The sequence below is a fragment of the Colletotrichum fructicola genome, assembly GCF_000319635.2.
Source record: "Colletotrichum fructicola Nara gc5 chromosome Unknown KSG_Nara_v1_contig04, whole genome shotgun sequence".
Taxonomy (NCBI): Eukaryota; Fungi; Ascomycota; class Sordariomycetes; order Glomerellales; family Glomerellaceae; genus Colletotrichum; species Colletotrichum fructicola.
Window position 1 is genome coordinate 4,888,601 of NW_027094054.1, and position 27,777 is coordinate 4,916,377.

At 55.9% G+C, this 27,777-nt stretch overlaps 9 protein-coding genes across 9 annotated transcripts; 4 read left to right on the forward strand and 5 right to left on the reverse strand.

Annotated features, from left to right (window-relative positions):
* Window positions 1–2,530: 2,530 nt before the first annotated feature.
* Window positions 2,531–3,408, reverse strand: CGGC5_v008177 (Vegetative incompatibility protein HET-E-1; the record flags this gene model as incomplete). Its single annotated transcript, XM_032024312.1, has 2 exons — window positions 2,531–2,694; window positions 2,760–3,408. The coding sequence occupies 2 exons, from the start codon at window positions 3,406–3,408 to the stop codon at window positions 2,531–2,533; spliced, it is 813 nt and encodes a 270-aa protein (XP_031892038.1).
* A 520-nt stretch (window positions 3,409–3,928) lies between these two features.
* USP19 (Ubiquitin carboxyl-terminal hydrolase 19) lies at window positions 3,929–7,720 on the reverse strand (the record flags this gene model as incomplete). The annotated part of the gene is made up of 3 exons (XM_032024324.1): window positions 3,929–7,389; window positions 7,440–7,490; window positions 7,549–7,720. The coding sequence occupies 3 exons, from the start codon at window positions 7,718–7,720 to the stop codon at window positions 3,929–3,931; spliced, it is 3,684 nt and encodes a 1,227-aa protein (XP_031892040.1).
* An 844-nt stretch (window positions 7,721–8,564) lies between these two features.
* NUP37 (Nucleoporin NUP37) lies at window positions 8,565–10,749 on the forward strand (the record flags this gene model as incomplete). The annotated part of the gene is made up of 2 exons (XM_032024335.1): window positions 8,565–8,617; window positions 8,673–10,749. The coding sequence occupies 2 exons, from the start codon at window positions 8,565–8,567 to the stop codon at window positions 10,747–10,749; spliced, it is 2,130 nt and encodes a 709-aa protein (XP_031892039.1).
* Window positions 10,750–12,181: 1,432 nt separating this feature from the next.
* Window positions 12,182–12,561, reverse strand: CGGC5_v008180 (uncharacterized protein; the record flags this gene model as incomplete). The annotated part of the gene is made up of 2 exons (XM_032024346.1): window positions 12,182–12,405; window positions 12,462–12,561. The coding sequence occupies 2 exons, from the start codon at window positions 12,559–12,561 to the stop codon at window positions 12,182–12,184; spliced, it is 324 nt and encodes a 107-aa protein (XP_031891995.1).
* Window positions 12,562–13,900: 1,339 nt separating this feature from the next.
* CGGC5_v008181 (uncharacterized protein) lies at window positions 13,901–14,165 on the forward strand (the record flags this gene model as incomplete). The annotated part of the gene is made up of 2 exons (XM_066151980.1): window positions 13,901–14,067; window positions 14,117–14,165. The coding sequence occupies 2 exons, from the start codon at window positions 13,901–13,903 to the stop codon at window positions 14,163–14,165; spliced, it is 216 nt and encodes a 71-aa protein (XP_066008610.1).
* Window positions 14,166–15,393: 1,228 nt separating this feature from the next.
* ace2-1 (Metallothionein expression activator) lies at window positions 15,394–17,505 on the reverse strand (the record flags this gene model as incomplete). The annotated part of the gene is made up of 2 exons (XM_032024357.2): window positions 15,394–17,042; window positions 17,091–17,505. 2 exons carry the CDS (start codon window positions 17,503–17,505, stop codon window positions 15,394–15,396), a joined length of 2,064 nt encoding a protein of 687 aa, XP_031891994.2.
* Window positions 17,506–17,773: 268 nt separating this feature from the next.
* CGGC5_v008183 (uncharacterized protein) lies at window positions 17,774–19,407 on the reverse strand (the record flags this gene model as incomplete). Its single annotated transcript, XM_066151981.1, has 3 exons — window positions 17,774–17,960; window positions 18,054–18,082; window positions 19,150–19,407. The coding sequence occupies 3 exons, from the start codon at window positions 19,405–19,407 to the stop codon at window positions 17,774–17,776; spliced, it is 474 nt and encodes a 157-aa protein (XP_066008609.1).
* Window positions 19,408–22,235: 2,828 nt separating this feature from the next.
* On the forward strand, window positions 22,236–24,666 carry mug70 (Meiotically up-regulated gene 70 protein; the record flags this gene model as incomplete). Its single annotated transcript, XM_032024368.2, has 3 exons — window positions 22,236–22,469; window positions 22,767–23,640; window positions 23,699–24,666. The coding sequence occupies 3 exons, from the start codon at window positions 22,236–22,238 to the stop codon at window positions 24,664–24,666; spliced, it is 2,076 nt and encodes a 691-aa protein (XP_031892042.2).
* A 388-nt stretch (window positions 24,667–25,054) lies between these two features.
* Window positions 25,055–26,500, forward strand: CGGC5_v008185 (37S ribosomal protein MRP4; the record flags this gene model as incomplete). Its single annotated transcript, XM_066151982.1, has 3 exons — window positions 25,055–25,085; window positions 25,158–26,016; window positions 26,083–26,500. 3 exons carry the CDS (start codon window positions 25,055–25,057, stop codon window positions 26,498–26,500), a joined length of 1,308 nt encoding a protein of 435 aa, XP_066008608.1.
* Window positions 26,501–27,777: the final 1,277 nt, after the last annotated feature.

Below are 27,777 nucleotides of genomic sequence, written 5' to 3' on the forward strand. Positions count from 1 at the left end.
CACCGACAGCCGTTGGGCGGTGGTGGTGTCTAAACCTCCGAGCGCCGGGCCCTCCGAGCACCGAGCCAAACGGGCGGGCACCGAGCTCCAACTCTCACTGTCACCGGGGAGGACTGCCTCGAGATGTTCAAAGTCACCTGACCTGACGACGAACGGGCTGAGCCTTTTTCTCTCGCGTGTCTTCCAAGGTTGCCCGAGTCAAAATTTCTCCGCTGGTGTTCGCCAGCCCCCAAGCGGCGAGAGAAACTGCGCCGCCTGCTGCCCACTGACTGGGCCACTGAAGGGCGGACCACAGGGACCCAGATCTGGGAGTGAATTAACCTTGGTAATTAACGCTGTCTGCTGCCCACGACCCTGCCCCGTTGTGTGCGCCTCTCTGTTCTCTGCCCGGTTTTTGGGTTGCTTTGGAAGAAAGGCCTCCCAGCACGTGGAGACGAGGCAGAGTCAAGAGGAGGAGGGAGCGGGTGATTGGGCGTGGGAGGGAGACAGAGGGCCAGCGTTTGTTAGGCGCAAGACTTGGGTGGTTCTCAGCTGGTGGGTGCGCTGGGGAAGTTATTATGGGGTGGGTTGTGTCATGTTAAGGACCCCTGACGATCGTTTTCGGCGGGTTTTTTTTTTCCTTTCTGTGTGGTTGCTGCGCAGGCCGCGCTAAGAGGCAAGACGGATGTGTGTGGGTGTCAGTGTGTGTGTGGTGGTCGGCTGACCAACCGGTCGGCGCTTGGGCTGGTCTTCATTGGTGTCGGCGGTGCTCATGGCGATACGGAGCACGATGGAGATCTTCTTTCTTTCAGTTGACGAGTGGTTTTTGGAGGGGGTTGGTTTTGAGTGTGATGTGTTGGATCCTTACTTGCTGCGTTGTTAGGTGTGCTGTGTTATGAATGGGGGGGGGGTCTTCTTTGTGACTTGGCATATGGAGGGGCGGACCCTGATCCTCTGGCTTGATTTATCCCACTTGGGCCCCCCGTCCGCCCCCGACGCCCCCGTTTGCCGGCTTGGCCTGACGACATTTGATGGTAACCCGGACACACGTGAGTTTGGTACAGGTCATTGGAGGTTATATTTGACCTACGGCGGTATATGATGAGGTCGGAGGCCTTTTGGGGGCTGGGAGATGTTTCATCAAGGGCCCCCGAGGGGAGAATATTTACCGTGATTTACTGGTGCCCATGGGAGGAGCCCTACCGTAATTCGGGTTCGGGGATTGGGTTGTGGAGTTTCTGTGGGCAGGTGATGTTTGCTGCCTTACGGAAGTTTGGGTCTTATTCTCCGGTATGATTACGGTTTGCTGGGTCTTGGTTTGATGGCCTGATAAGAGCAAGACAAATGGGAAAACCCTTTGGGTTGATGGTCATGGCGGGCGTGTCATGCAGCGCCGAGACGGTGGTTGGGCTTGGGAAGATGTATGAGGATCTCGAAGGTCGGGTTTGAGGGTGTTGTATTTTGACGAGCGGGATGACGTCGGGATCGCTGGGGGATGAAACGAGGATCGGCTGTTGGACTTCTCTGGGTGCGGCGGGGACTCTGGAGACGAGGGCACGAGGTCTTAGAGACTGATCATGAACAGATCTATCTTCAGCCAGTGATGTGAGATACTCAATTAACGCGCTTCAGGAAAAACTACCACTTCTTCCTCTCCAGTCGCTTAGACCGTCTCGGTTTCCGCTCGTCATCAGGTTCCGGTAACACGGCTTTTCTCTTTCGGAACGACCTGTCGTGGCTCTGAGAAGTGATCGCCTCGTCACTCTCGTGATCGGAAGCCTCTTCAACGTCCTCAACACCACTAGACCATGTTGACAGCGAAATAGTGATCACAAGGTCATTCACCACCGCTTCTACCTTCGTATTATTGTCGCCCTCTTCTGGTGAGCAGTTGCATTTGAACCAAACGCTCGCTTTTCGCCCGTACAAATGACTCGACTTCATAGTGCTGTATTCTTTGGACAACTCTTTCAGACCCATCCTGGCGTATCTCAAGATGCCTTCCTCCCTAAGGTCTCCAACTACCCCCCAATGACTGTCTGCCGGATCATCATAGAAGAATCTCACGTCCATGTCTTTGTTGACCAACTTATTGATCACCAACGCTAAACGTAGCGGTTTCAAATCCACCGGGCTTATATATAGTAGGCCACAAAAGTCGTCGGAAAGGGCGTCGCCGCAGAAGCTGAATGTGCAGCGGTTCCAAGCGGGACCGGGCCATGCAACCACATGTGATGTCTTGAATCCCTTCCGAATTTCAATCGGCTTTGACGCGAAGCGTTCAAGAGCCTCACTGTCTTCTGGATCTACCACCCTGCGACAATAGGCACCTCCTGGAGTTGTTCGATAATTTGACCGGTCTTGCAGTTGACAACAGCTCCCTGATGATATGCGCACAAATCCCTCTTTAGTGCGCAGAAGGGATATGAATATTTCGTGAGGTATATCACAAGTAAGACACTCCAAACATAGTGGTATCTGGACGTACTCGCTTCGAGGGATTGTATAAATATCAACATTCAGTCTTATCCCTTTATTCTCGAGTCCCATATCAGGCCTCATGGCGAACACTCCGCGACTGATGTGGCCAGAAGACGCGAATTGTTGGGGAGACGTGGCGAAAAGTCCCCTGAAGCTTTGGGTTGGCAGGGGCGGTCTGAACGGCGCCAGCCAGGCGAATATCGACGTGTCTGAATGCAGGTTCACGATATTTTCCTGTAGTCGATAGAATGCTTTCTCGCCCTCGCCATACAGCATCGGCATGTTGATATCGAAAATACCAAGGAGGCAATATGCGATATCTTCCGGTCGCGTCGTCTCTCGATTCGCTGCCCAAGACATCTTGACTGCGACCAGAACGTCCTTAAGCCGTTTAATCATCTTCAACACGTCAACGTCTATTGTTGTGATCGTGGCCAAAGTTGACACGTTGTTCTCCTTGGTGAACCTGAAGTTCCAGCTGGCGTCGTAAAATCTGATATTAGCCGGGGCTATGAGTTCTTGTAAGGTCCAGCCACGACTGAACCATTTGCAAGAGGCCATCTGTGAAATGTCGTAAAACTTCTTGCTATGCGACATTATCTTGAATGCTGAAGATGATGGCGCAAGGTCATCCAACCAAACGAAACATATGGCAGAGGTTCGGTACCACACAAACATGGCATTGATGGCTTCGCTCAGTTCGGCGCTGCTGGTTTTGTCGATGCAGCACGTGTCGATCCAAGCATATCGCAGGTCTTGTTTCAATGCCAGCTTGCAGGTTTTGGCGATCTTGACGAAGCCGGTTTTTTTCTTCGCCTTTGAAAGACGCTTCATATCCTTGAATGACACTTCGTCGTCGCCCCACGTGTGCGAGAGAATGGCATAATCGACCGACGAAGGATCCACAATCTGCTCGAGACGCAGTGTCTTGGTGTTGATGAGCCACATTTTGTCGCCAAGGACGAGGCACGGAAGGTCAAGAACGGGGGATCGAGATGGAGGAAGGGTGAGAATGGAGAAAGAGTGGGAGGAAGAACAGCTGAGGGTTTGCTCTGAGGAGCATTCCACCCAAGGCTTGACGTCGTCAGATTCTGGAGAAGAGTTTGAAGAAGGGAAAATGACATTCGCAGCCTGATTTCCAGGCGGCTACTGTCACGCGCTTATCATCCCGCTGAGATGACTGCCTCGCGGGCAGCTGCGCCCACCGCAAGCCTGCCGCTTCCGCCAATCATCTGCGGCTACAAAGCAACTGCTGACAATCTTGCAGCAGTTGCTGATGTAGCCAGCATATTGTGGCGTTCATACTTGGGATATCGGTTTCCCCGTTTCCGTCAGGCAGGTGGTCACGATTGCCGCTGAGAAGTAGTTTTTGCTTAGCCTGGGCGCCACTTTGAGTTCCCAATGATACACTTTGAACGCTTTATCTAGAGCAGCATTCGAGTTGGTATTCGTAGTGGCTGTCTTACTCTTAATCTACGTCAGGCGCTTCCAGCTTCGAGTGGATGTCGCTCTCCGCGCACTCCGCGCGGTGCTTCCTCCAATCCTTCTTCTGGCACTCTCCACTGCAATACTTGACCTGCAAGCAGCGCGTACACTTCTTCAACTTCGTACCGCTCTCAGCCTCCGACTTGCCACAGGCTCTGCATCTCTCCACCTGCTGCTGTCCGCCGCCTCCACTCCTTCCCCAGGTCTCAAAGTCGACGCAGTCATCTACGAACGGGACCGCGAAAGTCGGGCTGATGGCGATGCGCGTGGCATACTTTGACGCGGTATCCCACTCGGGAAGAGCGACGAAGTTGTCCGGCAGTTTTCCCTGACCGCAAGAGCAGAGGACCTGCTTCCCCGTTTCCGTCGATACGGGCACCTTGCCCGTTTTGCGGTACTCGCACGACGACTTGTGGTTCCAGGTGCGGGTGCGCTCTGCAAGCGAGGGGAGCACCTTGCGCCAGAGGGTGAGCTCCGCGTCGTCGACGCTGATTTGGGCGCATTCGAGCTCGCGGAGCATGAGAAGGAAGGGCTCGAGCTCGTGGATCATTTTCTCGGTGAAAGGGATCACTGCGGCATCGAGAACGACGGAGCCGGAGGCAGGATCGAGACGGACGGCAGAGACGAGGATGAGCATGTGAACGCCGGTGTCATCCGAGGCGTGGCTCAGGCACATCAGACCAGTCTGCCCTCCCTGTAAGCCCGAGGCGAGCATGAACATGGTGAATACGGATTCTTTGAAGTTGAGGCGAGTGGATCGGGAGATGCCATTGCCGCGGCCTGCTTGGGCTTGCTCGCGGACTTTTTTCTCGCCGACGGAGAAATGACAGGCAATCATGTTGATCATGAAGCGGTTTGCCGCCTTGTTAGTTATATCGATGATGGGAAGGCGGTCGAGGTTGAAGTGCGGGGTGTTGAAGTCCACCGGAGTGTGTGATAAGCTCTTTGCGAGGGTAGTCGGGAAGGTGAAGTCCACAAGGGGGCTTTCGACGCCTCCACCTGTGGCAGGGGCAGCAATGGGCGCGATGACTTCGAAGTAAGATGACTTGCGGGCGATTCGGATCTTTACTTTGCCTTCGCTAGCGTCAATGGGGATGGGAAAGGTGATGGGGTAGATGTGCTGCTTCTCGCCAAAGACAATGTTAACAGTAAACGGAGTTACTTGCTCAGTCTCGATGGGAACCTTATCGGCGAGTAGCTTCTTGCCCTTTGCGGAGAGGAAATCGAGATGGCCAGTGATAGTTGCTATCTTGTCTTGCTCTGCTGTCATGTTGGCAGTAAAAACGGCTTGAGTCTCTCCCTTCGCCTCTGTGGCAGACTCCGCGACGGCACCGGCGGCCTCGCAGGTCGCGGGGTATCGGGTCTGACCAGGCAGATACTTTGTGATGAATACGCTGGATTCATCTGCCAGCTTGCTTTCGTGAACCTTCAGATCCTGGCCAAGTATTTTCTGGTAGACTGCAATGTTCTGGGCAGAGCTTTGGACCTCGAGACGTACGAAAGCCGTCTTGCGCTCGACTTGAAGCGCGGAAGATGGGACGTAGAATGACGCGATGAGAGATGAGTTACCGGCCCATCCGGCGGGATCAGGTTCAACAGTGACGGAGAACTTATTGGAAGATTCTCGGTCGCCACTGGGCTTGACGGTGCCCCAGACGAGCTGCACATCATCGAAGAAGTTGTGCCACTTGTGGTCGGCATCCTTACCGGATACCAGGGAACCTCTGACGGTGGGAGACGCGATCTCCGCCTGGTGCGAGCCAGTAAACATGCGTTTGATCGCATTGTTCGGGACCACAAGGGTTACGGCCACAACCTCTGGGATCGATTCCCAGGAGTCGAAACCGCCGAGGTTGCGGTTTGGCCTAATTTCTCTCTGAAGCCAAGGTTCAGAAAATAGCCCCTGGGTGTGCATCTGCAGAGAAAAGTCTTGCCGCAAGTTGCCAGTGAACATGAGGCTTCTTTCGAAAGAGTACTTCTCCAAGAAGAGGTTAACTGTGCGATCAAAGTCGGAAACAGATAATCTCAGCTTGAGGTAGCGCATGAGGGACACCAAAGTCCCTCGGTGGAAGTTCGTGTAGGCTGTATTTCGAATGAGCTGAGCCATCGATGCCTTCGATATGGATAGAAGCTTCATCGGGTTTTCATGGGCAAAGATCTCGAGGTAAAGCTTAAAGAGCACACCTGCAAGGGCCTCAGGGTCAACCTGAAGTGGCCCGGTGGTGTCGACTCCGGAAAAGAACTTGCTCTGCTTCCAGTTTATGCGGGTGTGTAGCTGAGTTTGGACGTCCTTCTTGTCTTGCAACGTGCCGGCCATGAAACTGATCAACATCTCGTCGACCCATGACACAGCCGTTGTGTTGGTCCAGTACTCGACTGCGCTGGCGCCAAGAAGCAAAGATACAGTGGGCCCGTGGCCGTAGAGAACTCTGTCGAATCCTTCCTTGCTCGTGTCCTCTCTCTTCAGCAGAGTTTCCGTGAACACAGAAGACCATGGCTGAGGGGCAAGCAAGGGAAGTGCGGACGTGAGGAGGTTGATCGTGCCGACGTGGTCTGCGAGGTTGGATGTATCGATGGCATCAAAGGAGGAGGGCGCGGCTAGCTTGCCTCCGTACGCATCGGGATCCAGACAAAAGGGCCTTGAGTCAAACTGCCTGCGATACCATCCAGCTGAAGTTTCCTTTGTGGAAACAAAATGCTGAAGAGTCTGGCAGAAAGCAAGAGCCTCGCTCGCGACGAAGCGGATCACAAGCTTTTTATCGCGTAGGAGATTGCCGCAAGCAGTGCTCCATTCGCGAAACTGGGTTTTGGCTGCTGCGAATGCCATCAATGGTCCATCCTTCGGATCGGGTTTCAACGGAGACGCGTCGGTGAGGGCTGCGAAACCGGTCGCAAGGTGAAACCCGAGGATTGGGTCGGCGCCGTGGTGCAGGACTCTGTGGCTTGATAACGGGGCGATGAACATAGGGTTAGGAATGTCACCGGACCAGCTGTGATTTGGTTTCGAGGTATCGAAGTAGGCATCGGTCGCGTTGGTGATGGCTTCGAAGTTTCCCGTCGAGAGAGGGGCAGCAGATCGCATGCCGGTTAAGCTTTGTCCTTCACCGCCCATGACGACCTTTCTAATTTCTAAAGATCGTTTGATGGCAGATTTGAGCGCAGCCTCCTGTCCAGCTCGATCATCTGCAGAGGCAGTGTCAAAGCATGTTTTCCAGATTGCGCGGACGTCATCAAAGGTAGCCTCATCGACGAAGGGGAGGACTTTGCCATAGGAGCTAGCCTTCCAAGAGTTGAATGATTCGGATGCCGCAAGTAGTTTCTCGAGCTGATTTGAGAGAAGCTGAGTATCGGCCTTGGAGATGCGTAGGTCGTAGAAGAGGTTCCAGGCTGTGTTGCCGGTGGCGGCATTATCGAGGAGCAGCGAGAAGAGCAAGATATCGCGAGCTTCGAGACGGTCAGTTGTTGCAGGGAGAGCATTCGTGAAAGTCACATACCAAGAGTTGCTTCATCCCAATCATTGCATGTCACATCGAATTTGCGACTTGCTGTGAGGAGGTCAGTCGTTGATCCGTGAATGCATGTCACATGTGGGTATCGCCGTACGCAGTCCAACCTCGTTGTACGCAGTGTGCAAGATGTTTCTCACATCTCCGCAGCCCAGAAGAAGTAAATTGGCATCAATTCCTTGGGGCAGACCTCTAGCCAAGTTGACGGCAGGAGTGTTGCCTACAGGGTAAAAGAAAGAGATTGAATTGGCGACCGTTGGGGTGAGCATCTTGGCGGCGGCAACGTATTTACGACAAAAAGCAGAAGCTTGTCACGAGTAGACAGAGCGTTCAATCAAGTACTTATTGGCTGTCAGTATAAATATTCGTAGCTGAGGAGGGGTAACATACGGCCGAGCGAAGGCTTGATGAAATAGCCTTGTCCAAATTTGAAGCCGGCGACTGCTCATCGAACGAGGCAACGAGGGGTGAACGTTGCAGTGAGGGGCAGATTCCACCAACTACCTAAGGTAGGGACCTATCCAGGAGCTGGCGTCTTAAGTAGGCAGGCCAGTCAAGGTTTGCGGCCAGAAACAAACAAGCAAAAGCCCTTGAGGTCAAGAGAAGGAAGAGTATCACCGATCTTGCGAGTAATGCAGGCTGTCGACTCCCGTCCAAGCCGACCAAGGAGATGTGACGATCGTGTGTAGTAGCTGCTAGAGCTCCCTTCGACAGCTGCTCGCGGGGCATTTTCCTGAGGATGCCGTGAGTGGCGGCAGCTGGCAAAGGCTCATCAGCCACACGATCCAGAGCACACCGCCTGGGCTGGACGTGGCAGAAAAAGCTCAGTGGGTCGTCAGCCACAGCAGCTGCACCTGCCGGCTGCGATGCTTTTCGCGACTGTTGTCGCGTTTTTGCTAGACATCCGGCTTCATTTATTGGCAAAACAACCCACCACTGCGTCAGACCCTGCTACGAGCTCTTGCAGCATTCAATCTGAAGCCTCAAACTGCCTCAAATTCAATACTGCACCGTCAAGGCAGATAAATACGACCTAGCGCCCGCTGCTTGCTGATCAACAACCTACGAGAAAGGTCGAAGCTCGACACAAACAATCACAGAAAACATCCCGCTATGGCTCAGCCCACGCCGCGAGTCCGGCGCACGTCGCAAAATACGCAATACACGTACGTCTTCGGGACAGAACGCCTGTGAGGAGCGCGAATACTGACCTGACCCAAGCTACAACCTCTCGAGACGTATCCACGATGTCAAGACCTACCCCGTCCAGTCTCCCCAAGGAGCCACCATCTTTCTATACGGCCACGACAACGGCGTTTCCATTGTATGGAAAGGCGGCCGCCGCTTCAAGCCCGTGAAGAAGCAGCCTTCCCCACCCGAAAAGCAGAACGGAGCTACCGACGACGCTGTCATGATCATCGATTCAGACGACGACGAGCCCCCGTCCAAATCATCCAAAGCACCGGCTCCTTTCACCGACAAGCCCGAGTTCGAGGACACCGAGGAGGATACCCCATACCCGGAGATCATTCAAACGCTGGATCTTTCCCTCGGCACGGCCGCGCTACACTTGGCGGTGTTGCCTATGACGCCATGCCCTGCCGATGATGCGGCCTGGGAAGGAGCCGACGTCCTCAAGGAGAAGATGGTTTTCACCGTGGCCTGCGCTACCAACGAGCTCTATGTCGTTGCACTCCCTCTGACGCCGCCAAGTCCCGAGAGCAAAGCGCGACCTGAGCTGAAATCCAACTTGTTGGCTGGCAAGGCTGGGTCTGGTGTGTGGGGGGAGAGGGTCATTTTCCTCGGTGGACAATACAAGCACAGCGAAGGCATCGCCATGTCATTAATCAAGCCCAAGACTGAAAAGTCTGGCATTTCACAGAAGCCACGCCTGGTCGTGGCCGCGCACACCCGCGAGGCGTCCGGCACTCTCCGTTTCTGGGACGTTCCCCTGGATGTACAGCCCGGCGAAGCCAGCGGCCGCATCAACCCCTTCCAAACCGAATACCTACCGAGTCCTCTGTCGAGCATCTCCTTCAACCCTACACATCTCACACAAATTCTGACGGTTTCTACGCCTCACGCCGTTCGCATCTATGATTACGCGCAGCCCTCCTTGCCTCCGGACGACCAGGCCGTAGGGCCTTTCCCCAGCCAAGGGTCATGGCTTCTCTCCCTGTACCACCCTTTCACTCGTCCCACTTCAACGAGGAAACCTATCCTCGATGCTGCCTGGATCTCCCATGGCAGAGCCGTTCTCGCCCTGCTTGCTGACGGTACCTGGGGAATCTGGGATGTGGACGGCGCCAGCCCGTTGGGTGGCTCCCTCCTTGGAAAGAACAGCTCTGGAATCAAGGGTGCGGCGCTGACAGCCTTCAGCGCGACTGGGCATGTTGTGGGAACGGGTCCCTTGCGGGCCACAGCTGCAGTGCCAAGGTCGAATGGCAACGGGGAGTTTGTGCCTATGACACCCCACACCCGCCGTGATGCTGCAGCATCCTTGAGTGCTGCCGGCTCCCTGGAACGCCTCGTAGCCGTTAAGGGAGGCATTGTGGTGACGGCTCTTCCCGGCAACAGCTCAGGTTCCGCCGATGAGAGCGTCGTGCTGTGGATTGGCGGTCTTGATAATGTCTCCGTCATTCCCGCGGTCAGCCGATTCTGGGACTCGCAACTGCGACGCAGCTCTGGTGGCGGCGTGAACCTATTCAGCGGTACTACGCCTACAAAGATGATCCGACTCCACGATTTGGCGACAGGGCTGTTGGGTGAGAGATGCTGCGGCGTGGGTGCAGCAGTCGACTTTTCCAAGCTCAAGGACAACGATGGTGGTCTTCAAATCGAAGTTTTTGTCATGGGCGAGAGCCGACTGGTCATTGTCCAGGAGTGTGAAGATGCACCCGGCGCGAAGATTGGAGGCGTGGTTTCAACACGCCGACGACTTTTCGACAAGAAGGAGCAACCCAGCGCCATTATTGTCCACCCCCGACCGGACCAGCCCCGCAACGTCTCCTTCAACCTCAGTGTCAACAAGACGAGAAGCCTGCGCGATCAGTCCTATGGACGTGACAGCATTGCCCCCGACGACGATGCCACCCACGACTTCACGCTGCCCATCGGCAGACCGAAGTCCAGCATGGGCTTCGGCGGCTTCGCCAGTGGCCTGGAAGCCGCGGCGGACGTGCAAGGCGACGACGCAGGCCGCGACTTTGAGGAGGAGATGCTGGATATCATGGAGATTGATCAAGCTTTGACGACGATGGAAAGCGGTGGTGGACGCAAGAGGGTCTCATTCACCTGAGATCTGACCTACCGATGTTGGCTGACGAAAAGATTGAACTAGAGAAACAAAATGTACGATACCCATGGGCCGCCCACACGTACGCCCAACCTCGTTGGTACGCGCCAAAGACTAATGCAACTGATGCCTACTTTTCTTCTTCTTTCCTCTTCCCCTTTCATGCAAACACAATCGCAAACACTCGCCGAGGTCTCTTCAGACCAAGGCATCCGCACTTCAAGGTGGAGCGCAAGGAGAGATTCATCCTTGACTGCTCTGTATTATGAGCGGTACATCAAGAACCCCGTCCTCTGGGCGTACCACCGCAAGGCACAAGATCGCAAGATGAAGTGTTGTCGGGGGTAGGCCAACCATGACGGGGCGAGCCGACGGTTCCTATTTCAATGGACAGGGAATTTTTACGGGTGGGGGCATTTGGGTGGTTCGGTCTTGCGAATTGACCATTTGCTCTCCCAGCCTCCGCGTCATCCTGTCATCTGTCTCGGTTCCCGGACTCTGGTCGCCTTTGCGGCCGGGGGAAGATGGGACGGGCGGGGGATGTCAGGGTTGGGAGGTGGTGTCGTCGGTACATTTTCCCAAGTGATTGTGCGTGCAACGGTCCAGACTTGCGATGCGTGACTTGCTTGGCTTTTGTCTTACTTTCTTGCGGTATATTGCCTTCCCCTTCTGTGCCTTCTGGTGATTGCTCATCGATGAACTTTGCGAGATACTCGGTTTGTTGCGGTACTCATGCTGTCAACCCTTTTTCCTGAAAATAGGCAAAATCTCCAAATGAAGAACCGCAAATGCGGCAAGTCGTCTACCCACAACCACCATCATCTAGGCGCAATCTCGAAAAAGTCACATCAGATTGCCATGTCGCATCTACTCTTTGGGCTAAATGAGGCTCTTCCGCACCAAAAACTCGGCCATTCCGGGATGTGGCCGGTTGGCAAAAGGGGGCGTGGGGGCCGGTCCAATTTGGCTCAATCAAACAAACTTTGGACCATTGTCTACTTGACGATAAGCGTATCTGGCCACCAGGCATGAGCCCTGGGCTGTGGGTTCTCAGATAGATTTCGTCAGCGAGATAGACTTTTCGGGCGGGAGTGATTAGTTTTTGTGGTCTTGGCAGGTCTGGATTTGTCGATGTTGAAGCGAAGTTGTGAACGAGTCGATAGCCACGTGAAGGTAGATAGACACCCCGCGAGATTCCTCATGTGTTGTACAAGAAAAGAAGTTTGTATTCAACGCTTGTTGTAATGGTATCAAAAGGTCAATAGATCAACTCTGCGCAACCCAGTTGCCTCAAGAGGATGCAAATCGCAAAAAAGTCGTAATCTCGTGAAAAAGGGCCTTCGAGACCAAGAAAGCAAACAACGGCCGTCCCTCTTCGTCCTCTAGACGCCCCGAAACCTCTTCCCGTCCTGGGCAGCGCATCTCTTTCAATGCTTCAACCCCATCTCGGCTCGTTGTCGGGAATCTGAGGCATCCCCCGCGGCTGGGGGGCCGCCGGCGCCTCGGCCCTCTTCTGGAGCTCCTCGCGGGCGCGCTTGGCCGTCGACGAGGGGCTCGGCTCCGGCTCGCAGATGTTGGTGTTGGGCTGCGGCTTGTTGTTGCATACGAGCCCGCCGCAGCAGGGCTTCTTTGTGTCGGCGATGCTGGTGAAGCAGAGGCCTGAGAGGCAAATGTTAGTTTCATGAATGAGGGTTGTGAGAGTGAAGGTTACGAACCTCCTTTGGCGATGCACTGTCTCTTGACGAGGCCGGCGTCGACGCTGATGGCGGACGCGGCGCCGACGATGGCAATGAATGTGACGAGTGTGAACTTCATGATGGAATGTGTCTAGTAGTTGTGTATGTAATGAAGGTGTTCTTTTGGGTTTGTGCTGTTGTTGTTTACAAATGTTGTATCGTAGCGAATGTGTCGAAATGAAAGCTCGAAGATAAGACTCGTAAGGTTGATGATGGACAGGACTGGAGCGCATCCCACTCGGAAACGAGGGATCTCGCAAGCTGTTATATGCCCCGTAATCAACGACGAAAACCCCTGCGAGTCGTGCTATTACAAACAGCCGTAATATCAACCCGATCTCTTGGGACAAGCGGGGAGGCTGTGCAATCTTCGGAAGGCGGCGACGCGGTTACACACACCCACGGCACAAACTTGCGCAAGCAGATGAGCGAAGGTGACGGGCGGCCTGCCGTGTAACGATGTAAGATGACCCCCCCTCTGCGGGTACGCGTACGCTGGTTTGAGCTGGGTTGTACCAGGTTTCGGCGGCGTGCCTTTTTGCGCGCGTGTGTGTGTACCTGCATAGATACATTACACTCTCCCACACACTGCGCTTTCTGCCGTCTCAAGGCTGGGCCGGGCGTAAGACGTAGGGCGTGCGTGATCAGTGGTTGCGGGTTCGTCGGATCGTACGGACTCGTGACAAGGGAGGGCAAGCTCCTGTGTGGGAGGAGGCACGACTCCTTGGGGAATAACTCCCCGGGGGGGCAAGGAAAAGACACACAGCAACCAACACCTCCGTCGCTGCTCCGTCGCTGCTCCAACCGGAATTTAGAGTTCACCACATCCCAACCAACAATTCTAGAATCCCGCTGCAAGGCGACACTTGCGGTTTCAGACCAACCCCCGCCCACCAATCGGCGACAAAGGCCCAGCGCTCAACGTTAAATATAGCAATCTTCTTTTGCTGTCCTGTGTCGTCTGGAGTTCGAAGTTGGGATGATGAAAAAGCCCGACACCCTCCTCCTTCCCCCTCCTCTGTCTTCAACCAGAAGATTCATGAAAGTGCTCAGCCAACTAACGCGTCCTCTCCGTAAAAGATCGGACGTCGCTGGCTGGCTGGCCATCGCATCGGAACACGGCCGATGACAGAGCTGCGCAACACCCATCACCTGCCACGGGCGTCCTACGCGTCCAGCCGAGACCGGCACCGCTCCTCGAGGTATCGGCCAGCCCACGTTTTCGACTGTTGATTGTTGCATGAAGGAGCTCGAGCCGCGTGATGGTAACTCTGTCGCTCACGCGACAGCCTCGTCGGCGGCGCCGAGCGCTGTTTGGAGAAACGTTCTCACTCTCGCGAAGATCGTCGGCGACAAACTCAGTCCGCTCCATTTCTGTCCTCTCACAATGCGAAGACTTCTTCGTCAAATGCATCATAATGCTGCTGCTTGGCTCCTTCCAATACTACCTCCTCAGGAGCCCAAGGACTGCGGAACAGTTTCAACAGTACAAACTTTTCGCAATCTTACGCCTTGGCAAACTCCTTCCCCCTTCCCGCCCCCAAGAACCTACAACATCCAACAACCACGCTCTCCTTCGTATGATGTACGTACGCATCCCATGCCAAAAAGAACATGAGACGAGACGAAAACAGGTCTGCACCGGGGCTGCTCCACACAACTCCCAGCCCAACTGATTCGTGAAAGATGCACGAATCATCCGGATCTTGACTCACACGCTGAATCCGCGTAATCGCACGCAACCCACGCAGCCATCGCAACGTCCGAAGCAGAGCCTTGTCATGCATTGCTATTTAAATTGAAAAGTGGCGTCCGTGCAGACGAGTGAGAAAAAGTTCGGATGGAGGACCACTTCCCTTCCTTCTCCGCCGTGCGTTGATGAGGGTGGACTGGCCAAGTTGAGGCCGATGGCGGTGCCGGTTGTTCGGCCCCACTCGCACCGGCGCCGGCCCCGGCCAGGCAAAGACAGACCGGACCTCTCTCTTCTGTGTGCCATTCACCGAAAAGCCGCCGGACGTACCCCATACCTCCAAAACTCTTCAACACTTCATTTCCCACCATCTCGACATCCTCCATAGCAACAATCAACGTTCCCTCCGCCACCAACGCTCCTCCCCCTCTTCAGCCTTCGTACCAACGAGCCAACGACTGGAATCCAAAGAACCACCGCCACATCTGTTGCAGACATCTGCCATTCCAACAGCTGAAACCCACCCATCCTTTCCCCAGCCAACCGACCAACGTAAAGGGCGTGGAGGTCACGTTCACAGCTCCAGAACACTGGATGACGATTCCTGTTCCATGCGTGGAATGTACCAGTGAGTCACGAGAGAAAAGTTTCACTCACACGCATGCATATGCACAAATCAATAGTCACATTGTCGCAAAATGTCCAGTCCGAAAGACTAAGTAAGTGAAATTCAATTTCAATTCATCATATACCACTTCCCAATCATCGTTCTAAATCCCTAACCAAGTAAATGAATCTCAAAATCGCTGGCTGAGGCTCGCCTCGCGCCAGAACTAGATCAAGGTCCATTTGTTCCCGAAAAGAAAATCCCCATCAATACCGAATATCCCTAAGAAAAGAAAATGCCATTTCCTGAATCGCCAAAAGTTGAAATCCCAATGAACCCCGTTTGCCACCCCTGAAGAAGCCGAACCCTTTTATTTTAACCCCCAATAGTTGTAGTAGTACATCCGTCCCGGCGAGCTGATATCGCGAGATTGTCGTCATTACGTTGATCCGGGGCGCGTGGTGCTGCAGGCTTGAAGCCAACACACAAAGCGTAACATAACGTACAGAGGTCGCCGTGATTAGACAAAGGAGCCGTGACGTCGTGAAGATACCCCTTTTCCTAAATGGAAACCCAATACGCCAGAGACCCCAAAAAAGACCAGAGTGTTGTTATCATGAGCTGCCAAAGAAGACGTCGTCGTTGGTGAACATGTTGACAGGGTCGTCGAACTCGTCAAACTTGTTCATCATCAGCATGTTGGACTCGCGGTCAAACTGGACGAGGCCCTCCTCGCCGGAAAAGGTCTTCATCAGCATCTCGTCGTCAGGGTCCAGGCCCAGACCGGAGATGCTGGTGTTGCCGACACCGACGCCGTTGTTGCCCCGCATACCGGCGAGCAACGAGTCGTCGCTAAAGCCGGAAGCATTGGGCTCGGCGTCGAAGAACTGGTTGGGCGGGGGCGAGGATGACTGGGAGAGCTCGGGTGGGGTGTTGTACTCGCTCTTGGCTGGGGACTCTGGTTGCTGGGACAACGCCGTTGGCGCCTCCATCAGGGCTTCCGGAGAGACATACCCCGAGTGGTGGCTGCTGGCGGCGGGTGACGGTTCAATGTCCAACTCCTTGTGGATTCTGGGGGGCGATGAGGGCATTGGCGCAGAAGACACGGTCGTGATCTGCAGAGGCATGTCAAGGCCTGGGCGCTCGATGCTGATACCGCCCATCTCGAACTGCTCGTCCATCATGTTGAAGTCGTTCTCTGGGGAGTTGACCGCAGAGCTGTCCGAGTATCCGGACTGCGACGAGGTGGAGGTGGAGGACTTGTTCTTGGTCCTGGTGCGGGCGGACTTGTTGACGCGCTCGTCCATCTCAGGGCGGTGCTTGCGGGGGCGGCCGCGCTTGACGACCTTCTTGACGATGCCGTCGAAGGCTCCGATGCACATGCCGCGCTGGCGGTGGCGGGTGAGGGCGTCGTGGCGGGCGAAGCTGTTGCCGCACTCGCAGGGGTAGGGCTTGATGCCGGTGTGGATCTTGGCGTGGCGCTTCAGGTCGTGCTGGCGGACGAAGCACTTCTTGCAGGTAGGGCACTGGTACTGGCGGTCGTTCAGATGGGTTTGGACGTGGGACTTGATGTTTTCCTTGCGGCCGAACTTCTTGCCACAGTCCTCGTACACGCAAGTCCACTTGCCGTCGCCAGGATCGGGGCCTTGGATGTAGTTTGCGATATCCTCGATGGTGACACCGGTGTCGGTTTTGGTCTCCTCGATGTTGATGCTCGCGATGCTGGCGGCGCTGGCAATGCTGGCAAGAGACTCGGTACGGCGGTGAGGGGAAGTACGGCGGGACATGTCGAACGAACAAGTGGGGGAAGAGGACGAAATCTCCATGTTGGGATGCCTCAGATCGGGCCTGTTGTCGAACGCCGCGTGGAAATTCATGAGAGGAGTGTGAGGAGTGGATTGCGCAGAGAGATCGGAGGCGGCGAAGTCGTCAGTGATGCCGTCGTAGGTGCCCTGGATCTTCATGAACTCGTTGTTGAAGTTGTTCATGTTCATGAAGTCGGCGGTGGGCATCGACTGCTCGTACAAGGCCGCCTCGGTCACCTGGGTGGGTTGCTGGGGGACGGGCATGGCGGTCTGCTCAGACTGTCTCCGCAGCTCCTCAAAGATGTTCTGCGTCCTCTGGTTCGTCCTCCTCGTGGGCTTGAGCGTCTCCTCCATGGACTCGTCGTAGCCGTCGGCGAAGCGACTCGGCCTAGCGGACATTGGCTCGTGCTTGATGGCCCGATCATGAGGCGTCTCCATAGGAGTAGGAGGAAAGTAATCTGCGGCTTGTAAGTTCGTGTACTCAGATGATGGTTCGCGAAACGTACTTGTTGCATTCTGAGTAGGGGGTGTCATTGGTCTTGACATCTGCTCAATGCCCATGGTCTCGAATTTGCTGACCCTCTCCATGATGCCGTTGCTGATTCTCCGCGACGACCGCCTCGTGCTGGCAGTCTCTCCCTCAGAGATCCAGCCCTGGGGGGTGTTGGGAGCGTCGCTGAAGTTCATGAAGGAGGGCGTCGAGAGGGCGCTGTCGGAGCCAAAGAGCTCAAAGTCCTTGTTGCCTCCCATGTTGGCGCCGTAGGCCTGCTGGTTCTTGGCCATCATGCCGTTCATCTGGTTGCCATACTGGTCGAACTGGATGGGCGTGGAATCGAAGCATGTGGCGTCGAAACGCTGGGCGGCCGGCGTGCCATGGGGGGACATGAGGTAGTTCTCGTGGTCGTTGGCGGCCACGAACATGTGTTGTTGGTGCTGGAGTTGTTGCTGTTGTTGTTGGTGGTGCTGTTGTTGGTGAAGGTGTGCTTGCTGTCGGGGGCCCGGGCGTGCTTGTATGCGTTGCTGCTGCGCTTCTCGCAGAACATGCTGCGGTTGTTGTGCTAGTCCTGTGTTGTTAGTAATACTTACCTGCGCAAAGTCCTGCCTTGTTCCATTAGGAGACATCACTTGTCTGCGAGTATCCAGGCTGAGGCCCCGGCGGTGGCCGAGGGCACGTTGGCGCTGGACATTGTTAGGCAAGGGCTGGATCTTCACTGCTTCGAATGCCGTCGGTGTCGAGTTTTGGCGTCGGTGCCTGTGACGGGCATGAAGACTGCTGGTTGGCGGAGTGTTGGACAGCATTGTGTCGCAAGTCGAGTCCGGATGGGATAATTGTCGTCGGTTGGTTAGGTTGTCGAGGGAACCTTTTTGGTCCGAAACTGTGTGTAAGTTGGGTGTCAGCATCGATATCGACATGGACAAGTGCTCCGTCATCACCATCAGCGACGGGAAGAGGGAGAAAAAAGACTTACCTCACGCAGCGCAAGCACAGCTGGCCGGGCTAGGGGGAGGGTTGGTTGTGCTCAGTCGGGGTCGACTTCGCGGTTAAAATCAGATAGAATCTGGTCTGTACGCCTTGTTCAGGCGAGGTAAGAAGGACGAGAACGCAGCACGCGTGCGGTCTCTACCTAGGCAAAGGTAAACTTGTCAATGGCAACAGGTGATTTGTGATGGATACACAAGAAGTGTTGGCTTCTTGGTAGACAGGCGGTGAAGGTGTTTTGGAGATGTGGTTTGATGCAGTCGCGATGGACGACGGGAGAGGGTGAGGTAGAGGATGGTCTTCCTGCAGTAGTGGATTTGGGGCGGGAGGAGGGGAGGAGATTCAAGATTCCACTTTGGAGGTGATCTGGGTGGGTAGGAATAGTAGTAGTAGTCGAAAAATAGTAAGGAAGGCAGCGGTAAGGATAGATCGATAGCAACGACTGGGTGCCAGCAAAGCGATGCAAAGACGGCCTCTGGTTGGAGGGGCGCTGTATCTGCGGAAACCAGACCAGGCTTTTTGGTGGTGGGCGGGTATCCAAGACGTGATGGGCTTTGTTGACATGGAGGGCCGGCCGTCGCCAGGGCAACAGCACTGAAGGAGGGCCCAGCTGCGATGAGCGCGGCGCACCAGTTGGACCTGCCGCAGCTGCCGCAGCCTGTAGCTCCCGCCCTGCGACCAGGTGTTTTACCAATGAATGGATCTCTCCAGTGGCCCAGTGGCCCAGTGTTCCAGGGTACGTAGCTCGTCATCCCTCTAAAACACCCATGGATGCCTCTCCAACTCGCCAGAGCTGACGTCCACTTCCTTGCAATCCATCCTTTGCCGAACCAGGTTCGCCGCCTCTTGGGCCAAGGTTCTCTCTGTCTGTCAACATGTTTCTTGCTGCTAGCTCTTGTGCTAGTATTATGAGGGAAGTTGCACCATCTGGTTGGCTTCTTCAAGATGATCCTGATACCCTGGCTGAGGTATTCGACGATTGATGCATCATGCTTCTAGGTATCATGCAAAGTGCTCTCCAGCATCGTCAGATACAATAAACACCCGTCCGTAAGGTACCAATTGAAACAACACAGCCGACTTACACCGACACGTTGCCCTCCCAGTGCCGTCAGCAGAGTGGACCAAACACCACATCCCCGTCGCCCTTCAATCCTTCTCCGCAATCGAATCAAAAGACCGTGCTCCTCCTCCTCCTCCTTGCCTTGTTCATCCTCCACGTCCTGGTTCCTCTTCGCTGTCCTCCCCCTTCCGTCACTCTGGGCCTCGATTCGATCCCCCGATCGCACAACCCCGGCAACCGGACCTGTGGAGGACACGCGCGAACGCCCATCCCATCCCATCTTGGACCTCCTCCAGTCTCACCAGCCCAAACCGCTCGCCAGCGGCCTGGAACCGAGCCATCGCACAGCACCTGCCCGTCGTGCGTTTGGTCCAGCCACAATCACACAAAAGTCTTGTTTCACTTTGCTGTCTCTCATCAGCCCGACTGTGCCGTCCATGACGGGATTAAAAGGCCACTGATCTGCTGTCCCTTGCTTGATACGGATATCTAGGTTTTTTTCCGTTTCGTGGTTTGTCGAGTTCTGCAGCGTACATACCTCCCTCGCACCCGAGGACGGGTATGCTGTACGAGGCCATCTGCGCATTCTCCAGGTGAACACTTGAGGCCGTGCTTCGGAAACAACGGCTGCCGTTCATATGTTGGACGCATTATTGCTCGGCATCGGGTTGGTGGTGGCGGTCGGACACATGTCACCGGAGTGTTTTTGCGCGCCACTCTACCCACCGAGCGATGCACCACCAATCGCTGGGCTCCCACGTGGGATACCCACTACTGGGAATAGCTTCACTCTTGCACCGGCTGGCTGCTTTTGCAAATCTGCCTGCCATGGTGTTGATACAAGGTGAAATCTTGCCACATGAACGGAATTCGAAAGTTTTGTCGTGGACACTGTCGTCTCGTATGCAAGCACTTATTGTCATGATGTTGCAGTTGCCAAGCTGCATCCCAACCTCAGCCTTGTATAGTTCGAACAATCCTCCTGCGTGTGTTTCTTCATGTGTTCAACACTCAAGACCCCGCATAGAAAGAGGTGGCGAACACAAGCCTCGCGCTTTTTGATGCTATGGTGGTGCTGGGATGCCGCCACGGGAGAGGATCGCGGCCAATGCTGCGGGAACACCCAATGGACTGCATCGTTCATGGCTTGGGGAAAGGATGGGGAAAATATACTAAGGCTGAATGCCCATCTCAGGCTTCTGCAGGAGAGTGTCCGCACTCCCCTATCGGCATAAAGCTACCGCATGCCCATGCGGTATACGTAGTTACGCCTAAGTAGTGGCGATATTAATGCCCTCTGGCAGCCGTCCAGAGGTCTTGATGTCAATTAGCCTGGTTTTCTGCCGACGTCTGATTTGGCGGGATAAGCCAAGAGCATCTAGCTAGGTGTAATTATACACGTACGGAAAACTTCGAAAGGCAGAGGAAGCTCTGATGTGATTGGAATGCAGGGTATCACGATTCGAGATGTGGTCAGCCACAGGCACATGGCTTTTTCCTCGGACGCTTTGGATAGAGACAAGACGGCATGTCTTGTTGCTGAAGCAGCAGCAGCAATGCATGAGCATCGACCAGGACCAGTCTGCCGGGACGGCAATCACGTCTGTGCAGACTAGCTGGGAGAGGATGTCATGATCCGACCAAATGATGACTAACAACTCGGTGAGCTGACGATAATCTACGGAAGTCAAGGTGTGCGGCAAATTAGACGGATGAGTTAGCTGAGCATGTCAGGCGATGTTGGCCCTCAGCCGGGCTTCACACGGGACCGGCCAGAGCCGCCCCGCCGGGTCGGTCAGGCTTGGGGTTGGTTGCGCTGTGGCCGCGATGTCTGCTTGGGGAAGATTTGGGGGCCGGGGAAGGGAATGAATGGCAGGCGTTGGTTGGGCCATGAGCGGAGTGGTGGTGCAGGTTGTCGGCCGATGATGATGCGTGTTTTAATACGGCGACGAAGAGTGGACGGGAGAGGAAGGGCAGAGTTTTTGTGAGTTGGCCTTGCAGAGGGAATCGGGTGCAATTATCAGATGACATGCATTTCGCGTGGACAGGGTTCTGCTGTCTTAACCCAGGCTGATATTTCACCGCTGCTCGGTTGGTTCGTGGTTCATGCAAGGGGACCCGGGGAGGGGGCGCACATGTTTTTCCCACAAAAGTTTTGCATGGACTCTTTTTTTTTTTTTCTCTCTGTCAAGAGATGTCAATTGAGTTTTGGGAATTTGGAGACGATGTGAAGAGATGGTGCTATTTTGCAGGGTCAATTGAATCATAGCGACACGCATTCAGAGACCCGTGTTATCACGATGGCCGCCCACGTCACGTAGAAGACACCCGACTCACTCCAGGCCTATGAAGCTGCCGATGCCCCATGGCCAGGTACCGTAGAGTCCCGTTGTTGGAGGCATTTGTTCCGGTCACAGGACTCGGCCTCGGGAGCTTCAGGGACCGTCAGTGTGGGGCGGTCTTGGGAAACGACGCCTCGGAATTGGACGACGAGGAGGCCAGGTGCCGAATGCGGCCCGTGCACGGAGTTTCCACGGCTGTCTGGCCAGTGACAGGTCGCCGCGACAACCAGGGTGCAATCAGCGAGTCCACTGGATTGCATACGGGCGTGCAGTGCAGCAGCACCTCAGGCGTCTGCTTCAGTGGACACCAGCGCCAGAGCACCGGCACCGAGACTGACGGGACACTGGACCTCCCAGAAATCGTGCCCCCTTCCTGCTTTTGGCCATCGGTCCTCTTCCTCGCCTTTGCACCTCCTAATTAATTACCTGCGCCTGCCTGCCTCTCCCTCAACCACCACCACCCTGTCGACCAGACAAGACCGGATTGGACATTGTCGTCCTTGTCTTTGTTCTCTCAGCCCTTCCCCTCATTCTGCTCCTCCTCCTCCTCCTACTCCTCCTCTTGCTGCTGCTCCTGCTGCCGTCCTCCCACCGAAACCTGTGACAGCAAAAAAAAAAACATCCTTCAACCCCCCCAACACCAAACCCGAGAAAAAAAATAAAACCCCGACTCCGGCTGTCCTCGGCACCCACACCCTCCACGCACACACACAAATAGGGACCGCGCATCAACCCTCATCAGCTCGCAATCTAGCAAGTTCATGCGATGTCAGGCAACACCCTTAGAGGAACGCCCAATCGCGGCCAGGCTCGTGGAGGCATCCCCTTCAACAACAGCCCCTCCGGCTCTGCCGCTCCTCATGGGAGCCATGCTGCCGCCGCCCAGCATCCCGCCTCCTCTGGCATCCCGCGCCCCGTCCTCGATACCCAGCCTACCCAGAGCGAAGTCAGTGGAGCGGGCGTCAGTGCCAGTCGTCAAAAGCAGTCCAAGAGAGATGAGGTTAGTCGACACCCTGCCAATACTGAGCCCTTACCCCGGACGTGATATCTAGATCTTTTGCGCATTGCATTGCACCGCATTGCACAGCAAAACCAGACACACTCCTGCCCTGCCTGCTCCTGCACCGCCGTTCCTCTCTCCATGTCCGTCATTGTCGAGCCTCGCTCCGCCCCCTCGCCTCGACCTCCCCGGACAGGCGCACAACGGAGAGAGAGAGACGCAATGGGAAACCTCACCTACCAGGAGCTCGAGCGAGCCAGGCTGCTAAACAGAATGGATACTGACTACTACGTCAAGGCCATCCGCAAGAAGATGGAGAGCGATCTCTCCAAGAAGAAGCACCTCACGAGCCGAGCCCGCCACTCGCGCAAGGCCCCGCCCGGCACCGTCCTCGCCCTGAAGCCGAGTCCTGCCCTCCAGATCAAGCCCGCAACCACCGTCGCCGAGGCCGCCCAGTTGATGGCCGCGAAGCGCGAGGACTGCGTGCTCGTCACCGACGATGACGACCGCATCGCCGGTATCTTCACCGCAAAGGATCTCGCCTTCCGCGTCGTTGGCGCTGGCCAGAAGCCGAACCACATCACCATCGCCGAGATCATGACCAAGAACCCCCTCTGCGCCCGCACCGATACCAGCGCCACCGACGCCCTCGACCTCATGGTCCGCAAGGGTTTCCGTCACTTGCCCGTCATGGACGAGAACCAGGACATCTCGGGTATCCTCGACATCACAAAGTGCTTCTACGATGCCATGGAGAAGCTGGAGCGCGCCTACTCCTCCTCGAGAAGGTTGTACGACGCCCTCGAGGGTGTCCAGTCCGAACTGGGCACCAGCCAGCCCCAGCAGATCATCCAGTACGTCGAGGCCCTCCGCCACAAGATGTCTGGCCCGACCCTCGAGTCTGTCCTCGACGGACGTCCCCCGACCACCGTCAGCGTGCGCACCTCGGTCAAGGAGGCTGCTCAGCAGATGAAGGAGAACCGCACGACGGCCGTCCTCGTCCAGGACCAGGGAGCGATTACCGGTATCTTCACCAGCAAGGACGTTGTCCTTCGTGTCATTGCCCCCGGTCTCGACCCCGCCACCTGCAGTGTCGTCCGTGTCATGACGCCGCACCCCGACTTTGCCCCCATGGACATGAGCATCCAGGCTGCTCTGCGCAAGATGCACGGTAAGAAATGCCCGAACCCCGCCAAGCTCGAGTTCGAGCAGTCACTGACAGGATGCAGACGGCCACTACCTCAACCTCCCCGTCATGACCTCCGACGGCGGCGAGATCGTCGGCATGGTCGATGTCCTCAAGTTGACATATGCGACACTTGAGCAAATCAACACCATGTCCACCGCCGACAGCGAAGGACCCGCATGGAACAAGTTCTGGCTATCGCTCGACGACGGCACGGAATCCATGATGTCCGGCGAGGGTAGCCACACCCACCACACGAACCTCGGTTCTCGCATCATGTCTCCCGACCTCACCCGCGAGCGTATCGGCGACAGCGTTGCTCCCGGCGACTCGGCGTCGCACGTCGGCGTTGATTCCCCGCCTCAGTCCGAAATGACCGGCCACAGCCCGGTTCACCAGTCTCCCGCCGAGCTGCCTTTCCCTTTCAAGTTCAAGGCCCCGTCCGGACGTGTGCACCGCCTGCAGGTCATTGCTTCCCAGGGCATCGGCGCCATGGTGACCAATGTCATTTCCAAGCTCGGGCACGAGGTGGATGCCATTGGCGGAGCCCCCGATATTGATGAGGGCAGGATTTCTGGCGGTTTTGCGCTCAGCTACCTCGACGACGAGGGCGACGAGGTTTCCATCACGACAGACAACGACCTTCTCGAGTCTATTCTTCTCGCCCGCCAGGGCCGCAGGGAAAAGGTCGACTTGTTCGTGCACGATCCCGAGAAGCCTCCCGTTGGTGCTGGCCTGACTGTCGAGCCCATTGCCCTCCCGACGCCCCCCATCTCCGCCACGCCCGACCTGCGCCACAGGAGGAGATACGACGACGAGGACGACGATGCGGAGGATGAGGATGATGACATTCCTCGCTCGAGGAGATCGCGCCGCCATAGGGCCGCCGCGCACGAGCCTGAGCAGGTCATCCAGGGCGTGCCCAATGAGCTGCTGCTCCCCGGTGCGATTGTGACGTTGGCGGTTGTTATTGTCGGAGTCTTCACCATTTCGCGCATTACCAGTAGGTAAGGGATGTCTAGAGATAGAAGGGGCGGATCCCATTCATGACTTGACGAAAGGTCGTTGGCGAGCATGCATTGTAGATATGTATCGAGTATGATTGTCTTTAGACTTGAGTACCCCGACGTTAATTAATACACCGCAAACCTCATTGGATTGGACAAAATTATTTTTTTTCATCCCCGCGAACTCGTGAATTGTCAAATCATATGCTTCGGTGACGAGTCGAGTGAGCCTGGTTGAAATGCAGTCGGCCGCATCCCTGTGGGCTTACCTAATCCGTCATCCCACCCTGCGGCGGAGACTTCCGTCCAGCTTCCCGAAAGCTCCAAAAATTGTTCCTACGCAGGACGGACCGCAGCGACCACCCCAAACCACCACGCTGCCCCATTCAGCCATGATTGTGAGGAGCATAGCCGCCCGGCAAGGTATGTCACTCCCATTCCATTTCTTCCAAACCCCCAATTGAACCCAGAAACTAACCTCCGTCTCCCCCGCAGGCCGGAAAGCCCTCGCGGCACCCATCGTCTCGACATGCCGCCGCGGCATCCAAACCGAGTCCCTCATCGGCGAGTTCACCCCGGAGCAGCTCGAGGCCTTCACCACGCACGCCGCGCTCCGCGCCGGCGGCGCGGCCTCCAAGGGCCGCTACCCGGAGCACGTCCGCGAGGCCATCAAGCCGCTGCGCTCGACAGCCTCGCAGTGGAAGAAGTTCAAGGCCGCGCAGAAGGCGACGGACGGCATCGGCTCGTCTGTCGGGCGGACCTACGTGCCCTCGGAGCTGATCAAGAACCCGCCGAGCCCGCGCGACGTCACGCTCGAGCTGCTGATGGCGAGCCAGACGCACATGGGCCACCACACCTCGCTGTGGAACCCGGCGAACGCGCGGTACATCTATGGTGCGAGGCAGGGTGTGCACCTGATTAGTCTGGAGGTCACGGCGGCGCATTTGAGGAGGGCGGCGCGGCTGGTGGAGGAGGTGGCGTACCGCGGGGGTCTGATTCTGTTCGTCGGCACGCGTAAGGGGCAGATGGAGATTGTGACGCGGGCGGCGCAGCTGGCGGGCGGGTGCCACTTGTTCACGAAGTGGACGCCGGGGAATGTGACGAACCGGGATCTGATCAATCGCGGCAAGGAGATCAAGGTGGTGGACGGCAAGGACAAGAAGTTGAAGGGGTTCGAGCGGTTCGAGCGCACGGCGCGGCCGTTGTTGCCGGATCTGGTGGTGTCGCTGAACCCGATGGAGAACTACACGATGCTGTACGAGTGCGGGCTGGCGAATATCCCGACGGTGGGCATTATTGATACGAACGCGAACCCGGATTGGGTTACGTACACGATCCCGGCGAACGATGACAGGTAAGGAGCACATGCGTATATCGTTTGTTTGGCAAAGACGGGAACGATGCTAACTGGATGTGGCAGCTACCGCTCCGTGGCCGTCATCGCAGGCGTGCTCGGCCGCGCGGGCCAGCAGGGCCAGAAGCGCCGCCTCGAGGCCGCGAACAACGGCACGGTCTCGTGGGAGGTTCCGACGCCGGTGCTGAAGTACATCAAGGACACGAGGAAGGCGCACGAGAAGGAGGTGTTGAAGCAGCAGAAGGCGGGCGTGTACGTCGCGAACAGAAGCGACGCGGCGGCCCCTGGCGCTGGTGCCGGCGGTGCTGCCGGTGCCGATGGGGCGGCGCCGCCGCTGAAGAAGATGGTGGAGGCGCAGCGGGAGCAGGCCATGTTCGGGGACGAGGCGCTCGAGAGCGAGATTGAGGAGGCGGTTGACGCGGACAGGATGGCGGAGGGGGCGTTGAACGAGCAGTTGAGGAAGGCGCTGTTGGAGCAGGAGTGAGAGGATACGGGAGAAAAGCAAATGTATGAGTGTGTACAATAGTAGAATTGCCCGTTGAAGGGTTTCTTGCTCTGACCTGACTTGAGTGGTTTGCTGTGGTTTCTGGCAAGGTTCGTCTGAGGCACCGCCAGGGTCTCGCCCACCGCTTCCACCGCCGGAACAAGGCTATTGGGCATTGGACCGACCTTTGCTTCTAGTGTATATAAATCTGCTTGTCCCAGTTTCTTTGTGAGGAGCCCAGGACAATTTTTTTCCTTGCCATTCGGCTATTGGTTGAAAACAGGAATACCATCGTCTACATACCATGCCGAAGCAAATCGTCGTCGTCGAAGGCGAGAGGCTTCAAAGATTGTTTCGCTTGGCTTCTCATCCTGTCCTTTGGTGTTTCTTTTGAGGTATTCCGTTGGGAACATGGTTAAGACGGAGATGAGGGCACCATCACTGAGGATTCTTCGGCCAGGGGGGACAGTGGCTACGTTTGGCACTGGTTTCACAGCTAAGGCTATCCAGAGATCCCTGACAAATATTCGCGGGTCCCCAGACACTGATTTCATTGCCCGTTGTGAAGTTAAGAAACCGCTCGGGGACAACACACCATTTTATACGTGGCCTAGCAGAAGTTGTCGTCTGTTGTATCATGGTATAATTCGCGAGATATATTAAAATAGTCTTTGGGGGCCGGTGCTGTCTTCTAAGGGCCACACAATGCAATCGGAGATGGTAATCTTCAATATTGAAGGGGACCGTGTTCAACGAATTTGCGCACCCTGAAGCCAAGTCTCAGCTGTGGCGATGGCACCAAACCCACGCTCGACATCTTCTCTAGCTACCGCGTATGCCTGTCTCATACGAGAAGACCGGCGACTGCTAGTCACTGCAGGCACTGTGGAAGATATGATTGTGGTTAGACAGTCTTTCTTGATCAAGCCGATAGGGTGGGCTTCATGCTGAGCCACCATCGTAGGCATCGGAATCTACCCTAGGCGATTTCTAGTCAATTTTCATGACGGGTTTTGAGAAGCTTTGCCAGTCTATTTTATAGAGAGATATGAAAATTGATTCTCCATTCAAGGCCTCGGCTTGTGGTTCTCTGCTTCCGAAGGGTTTCAAGGCGTGAGTCCGTGGCGTGGAGAAGCCGGCTTGAGAAAGTGAGTCCAGAGCTGCGATTGATGCCTGGGCTCGGTGAATATAAAAGAAATTCTGTTCTGTGCACTGGAGACACCCAAAGACAGCCCAAAGACAGCAACCAATTTTCCATGATTCCTTGCGTTCTCTAT